Raw genomic sequence first — 5,579 nt, 5'->3', positions numbered from 1 at the left:
TTCCTCAAAAAAAAAAAAAAAAAAGTGGTTGCCAATGTGTTGCTATGCAATTTCTGAGATGCTAAGCAGTTGCTAGGTTGTTCTGGGTGGTTACTAGGGCATTTATAGGTGGTTGCTTATTGGCCTAAGTCTCTAGGATATTGTGGTACAGTACTGTTCAAAAGTTGATTTTTTTTAATAAATTACTATTTTATTATTTACTATTAAATGATTCAGCAAAAGTGACAGTAAAGACGTTTATAATGTTATAAACTGTTCCGATTATAAATAAATGCTGTTCTTTTATCACAGATTCCACAAAAATAAGAGTAATGATGCTGAAAATTCAGCTTTGCTATAACATTAATAAATTAAATTTAAAAATATTTTTAAAGTAGAAAACATTTATTTTAAATTGTAACAATATTTCACAATGTTACTGTTTTTACTGATTTTTTTTGATCATATAAATTCAGCCTTGGTGAGCATGAAAGACTTCATTCAGAAATACTACAATCTTACAGATCCCAAACTTTTGAACGATAATGTATATTAATGTCTATATATTAATATAACTGAGCTATTTATTTTATTTTTTTACTGGTACTACTACATCATTACTGGTAATGATGAGGTTTGTTTAAATAATATTTTCTAAAACATTTTTTTACAGCAATGAGATGAACGAATGTCTCTTGGATTATATATTGCAACACCTCCATGCAGACTTTCTATCAGGCATCGTGATATAAAAATAACAGTGCTATAGGTTAGATATAAAGGTTAGAAGTGGGTCAAAGGTCACTTACGTGCCATGAAGCCTGAAAAAGCAGAGGATGACCCGGTCTTTGAGAACCTGTCATAGTTGTGGGAAACCATGTCCTTCATCACTTGTCGTACCAGTTTACTACAAACGAGACATATGACTTTTATCACACAAGTGCCACACAGATAATCATTAAGAATAAAACCTTTGTTCATTTAAAGCCCAGAGAATCTGATTAGTAAATGTGAGACCCACCAGGCTGGCATCTCGAAGCGCAATATGTCCTGGACTTTAGACAGCATGTATTTATTCATCTCATGTGGCAGGTGTCCGATGGAGAGCAGAAGGTTCTTCACTTCCATATAGGATGGACTACTGTTCATAATCACATCAGCTGCCGCAGCACGAACGTTCTTCTCATAAATATGCTGGTTCTGGTGGTATATGCGGTTCAGCATCTTTTTCACCTGTGGAAATACAGTGTTAAATGTTTTGAAGAGTAGTTAAAGAGTATTTTTTTTTGTAAGGGAATGATAATTTACCTCTGGTGTGATCAGCTCACGGTTGTATCTCTGCAGCGCTGTGATGGCAATGGTGCTAAACGCTCCCACCTCAGACTCAGCATATTTGGCTAGAACAGGAACACCCTCCGGCAGAAGAGCGTTCTTCAATGCTAGCAGGTACATCTGAACCTCGGACTCCACCCGAGTGCTGTCAGGGCCTGCCAACAGCATCTCTTTCACCTTAACCACTGTCTGCACATCAAACACAAGAGAAACACACTCAGTCAGTTTGAATTACTGAACTCAGTTTGATTCACTTAAAGGGATAGTTCACCCAAAAATAAAAATTCTGTCCTCATTTAGTCACCCTCAAGTTATTCCAAACCTGTAAGACTTTCTTTCTTCTGTTGAACACAAAAGAAGATATATTGGGTAACCAAACAGTTGCTGGTCCTTCCATACTATTTTTTCCTATACAGTTGAAGTCAGTGATGGTGACCAGCAACTGTTCGGTTACCAACATTCTTCAAAATATCTTCTTTTGTGTTCAACAGAAGAAAGAAACTCATGAGTGAGTAAACAGAATTTTCATTTTTGGGTGAACTATCACTTTAATCAGTTTTTGTTTTGATACTGGAAGCAATTTGCTTTGTAGTTTTGATATACATTTGTAAGTATAGAAAGGAATAAAAATAATAATCCAATGTGTGCAGACTCACCGGTACTTCACATGCTCCTTTCAGACAGAGTTTCCTGAGCAGAGCTCCCATGATGATCACAGTTGACTCCTTAATGTCTGTACTGCCAATTTTACCTTGAGACAATTCCTACAGGACAGCATAAAAATTATTAAAATCTAAACATATTTAAAGGTCAAATGTGTCATTTTTTGCACCACTAGCGTCATCAATGGGAATTCCAAACATAATGAATATTTAGCAAAGTAACATAATACTGCCATCTTTGTAAGGCTTACAGTCCCAGTGGGGAGGCTCTAAGTACATGTGTGAGTGCAGTAATGCAGTTATCTTACCAGCAGGGACTGCAGCATGGTCTCTGTAGGGTGAGAGGCAAAGCCACATGCATACAGGAAGCGCTCCTGCAGCACTAAACCTTCCTTTTTGCTGAAGTCCAGAAACTCCAGAATGGCTGCGAGAGAAGATGAAGTCTGAGCTGATGTTACTGCATCCACTAGCTGAGGCCTAGAAAGACAGGGAAACAATGTAAACTGGAAGGACTAAGCATGCATTTATTTGATGAAAAACAGTAATACTGTAAAAGAGTATTACAATTTAAAATAACTTTTCTATTTTAGTATATTTTAAAATGTAATTTATTCCTGGTGAGGGCAAAGCTGAATTTTCAGCATCATTACTCCAATCTTCAGTGTCACATGATCCTCCAGAAATCATTCTAATATGCTGGTTTGCTGCTCAAGAAACATTTCTTATTATTATCAGTGTTGAAAACACTTTTGCCGCTTAATATTTTGTGGAAAACATGATACGTGTCTTTCGGGATTTTTTGATGAATAGTAAGTTTAAAAGAACAACGAAACTGAGGTTATAGTCAAACATAATCTTTCAATGGGAAATCTGATTCATTTTAGTGATTCGGTTCATTCGTTCTCTTTACAGAGATGTCTGCAAGGTGAATCTTTTTTACAGCAAACTTTTTAGTTAATCACTAATGTTCATCACAGTGTTTTTGATGTATGGTCTAGGTTTTTGTTTTATTATTATTTTTGTATTTATCTGTTCAAATTTCTTTGTCACCTTAATCGAGATTAATTCATTCGAATTTGTTTTGAGCGAGAAATACAGGTCTGATTACTCTTAGGTAAATATTCTAAAATATTTACATATTTAAAAAGTTATGTACATACACTTTTATTTTTTTTACTTACAGTGCTTATACATACATACATACATACATACATATATAGAAATATATACAGTATATGTGTGTGTGTGTGTGTGTGTGTGTGTGTGTGTGTGTGTGTGTGTACACTAGCTACTGCAGTCTGCAGCTAATTTAAAAGAGTAGTTTGTAGTAAATCTAACCAAAGTATACAAATGAGAAATGAGGAGTTTGGTCTTACAGTACAGTCTTGCTGCAGTTGCGCAGTACAGTCAGGATCTCCGACTTGCTGGCTTTGCGCAGGCTGTGTAAGAGCGTGAGGAAGCTCCTTGGGGCTTTTGCTTTAGAGAGCGAGTCTGGCTCCAGCTGAGACCTCACTGCCTTCCATGTATCCATCAGCTATTGCACACCAAAACAATACAATACTTAATTAGTATAAACACAAACACATGCTTAAAAACATGTTACACAAACTTCTGTCTGTGATCATACAGAGGGTGACCATATGTCCTCTATTCCCCGGACATGTCCTGGCCAGGAGTTATTTTAAATCTATATGATTTTCTTACATCCATGGAACACAAAAAGTTTTTTTTTTTTTTTGGGAACGATCTGGGTTAACATTCTTCAAAATGTCTCATTTTTGTGTTTCTGAGTGAAAATAGTTTCAAAGTAAATTCTACACTAAATGTTTTTAGTGTAAGCTGAGTAAATGATGATTTTCATTTTGAAGTGAATTGTTTCACATCAGATTCATAAGCACAAAAAACATAGGATAGCTCACAGTGGGGCATCCCTTGCATTTGGTTTTAACTTTCTCCACCATGACTCCAACAGACATGAGTTTGTCATCCAGAGACTTCACCACACTTGCGGCATCTTTGCCGGCCACTTCTGCTGGGCCAACCTCAATCTTTTTAAGCGTCAATGACTGCCTGTGGGAAATCAGAAAATACTTTAATAATTTATTCTGTTGATCATGCGTGATTTGTTTTCACATTTCTTTGGTACCTGGACAGGACTTTAGTTGCAGCTTTATGACGAGCATTGACGGACAATGTGTGTGTTTCTTCAACATCAGCAGACTTAATGATGCCATTCTCCAGAGTGATAACTGTTTCAGAAGCAGACTTCCCACTGACACCCAATACCTAGAGGAGAGCAGAGGAAAGGTGAATAAAAAGTGCCAGGAATGGTGTATAAATGAGGTAAGATGATGAGAATATGAGTTTTTGTCTTACTGGGCTGTGTGTAGTGAATCCCATTTCTTGTGTTTTGCAAGTATCCAAGTGTTTTATACGGATCACCTGATCTTTGGCAGCCTTGTACTCAACTAAACATTTCCCTGAAGCATCACTCTGCAGATTACAGAGAAAGTATTTTAACTTAGAAAAACTTATATACTTTAAACACTTCAGTAGAGAATTGTAATTGTCAGACTTTACCTCCAACATCTTCCCAGACTTTAGTTGCATCATTAGCATACTGGCCACACCCCTCTTCAAGTTTTTGATGGTAGCAGGCTCCGCCTTCTGGGCATACAGGCTTCTGATCTAAGTGTGCAAGTGCAAAATCACACAAAAAGTCAAATCACTGTGGAAAATATTTAAAAGTTCAAAACTAAAATGGATATGAAACACATTTTTATGATACATAATGAAGTGTATTATTACCTTGCCCATCTTCCACAGCACCATGAAGGGCCTCTGAAGTGCCTCAAGCCTGACTTTACCCAGAATGCTTTCTGCTGAGCTGCCGTGGAAGATGTTGTTTTTGCGGGAACGCTTTCCAGCACTTTCAACTTGAACATTTGAAATCTGAGAACAGGACAGGAGAAGGTGATTTGCACCAGGGTTATCGTTGTTAACTAAAACTATATAGCTAGATAGACATAAACGTTAACTGAAATAAACTTAGGCTATTTTATTTCAGCTAGTTGCCTTGTCTTGTTTGTTTAGTGTAAGTTGAGGTATTCAAATTAATAATTAAAATTGAAACTAAGTCAACTAAAACTAAAAACTGAAACTTGACTGTTTAAAAAAAAGACAAAAAGACTCAACAAAACTGCTAAAACTTTAAAATGAAAACAGGAAACAGAATATATTAAAATAAAATCTAACTCAAAACATTAATAAAAGCTTAACTACGAACTAACAAGCGTACTAATTACATAACTAATATACTTTAAAAGAATTTGGAATTTAATGTTTTCTGATACCTAACTGCACAAATTTAATAACAAATAACAAATAGTTTTTGTTATTAAATGCAATTAGTTAAACTTAAGAGTACTTTTTTGACATACTTAAGTAGAACATAAACACATCTTTATATGTAACTTCATAATTACTTCTATTGTCTTTGAAATATTGTTAAAGGGGTCATATGATGCGATTTCACGTTTTCCTTTCTCTTTGGAGTGTTACAAGCTGATTGTGCATAAAGAAGATCTGTAAAGTTGCAAAGACTAA

At 35.6% G+C, this 5,579-nt stretch overlaps 1 protein-coding gene across 2 annotated transcripts in view; it reads right to left on the bottom strand.

The window, feature by feature from the left end:
* LOC107665974 (microsomal triglyceride transfer protein large subunit-like) overlaps positions 1–5,579 on the bottom strand; it is a 15,353-nt gene that overhangs the window by 7,513 nt on the left and 2,261 nt on the right. Inside the window, exons 3-13 of one of the 2 annotated variants that reach the window (XM_016457064.1) lie at positions 4,782–4,925; positions 4,554–4,661; positions 4,350–4,466; positions 4,120–4,259; positions 3,893–4,043; positions 3,350–3,507; positions 2,282–2,450; positions 1,968–2,075; positions 1,288–1,500; positions 1,001–1,212; positions 789–886 (exon numbers count right to left, since the gene is read on the bottom strand). In XM_016457064.1, the coding sequence (XP_016312550.1) occupies positions 789–886; positions 1,001–1,212; positions 1,288–1,500; positions 1,968–2,075; positions 2,282–2,450; positions 3,350–3,507; positions 3,893–4,043; positions 4,120–4,259; positions 4,350–4,466; positions 4,554–4,661; positions 4,782–4,925 (1,618 nt within the window). The remainder of the gene's footprint in view (positions 1–788; positions 887–1,000; positions 1,213–1,287; positions 1,501–1,967; positions 2,076–2,281; positions 2,451–3,349; positions 3,508–3,892; positions 4,044–4,119; positions 4,260–4,349; positions 4,467–4,553; positions 4,662–4,781; positions 4,926–5,579) is intronic. The other variant, XM_016457065.1, reaches the window with a different exon arrangement.

The sequence above is a fragment of the Sinocyclocheilus anshuiensis genome, unplaced genomic scaffold (assembly GCF_001515605.1).
Source record: "Sinocyclocheilus anshuiensis isolate Anshui unplaced genomic scaffold, SAMN03320099.WGS_v1.1 scaffold775, whole genome shotgun sequence".
Lineage (NCBI taxonomy): Eukaryota > Metazoa > Chordata > Actinopteri > Cypriniformes > Cyprinidae > Sinocyclocheilus > Sinocyclocheilus anshuiensis.
This window is presented reverse-complemented; position numbering and strand designations above follow the sequence as displayed.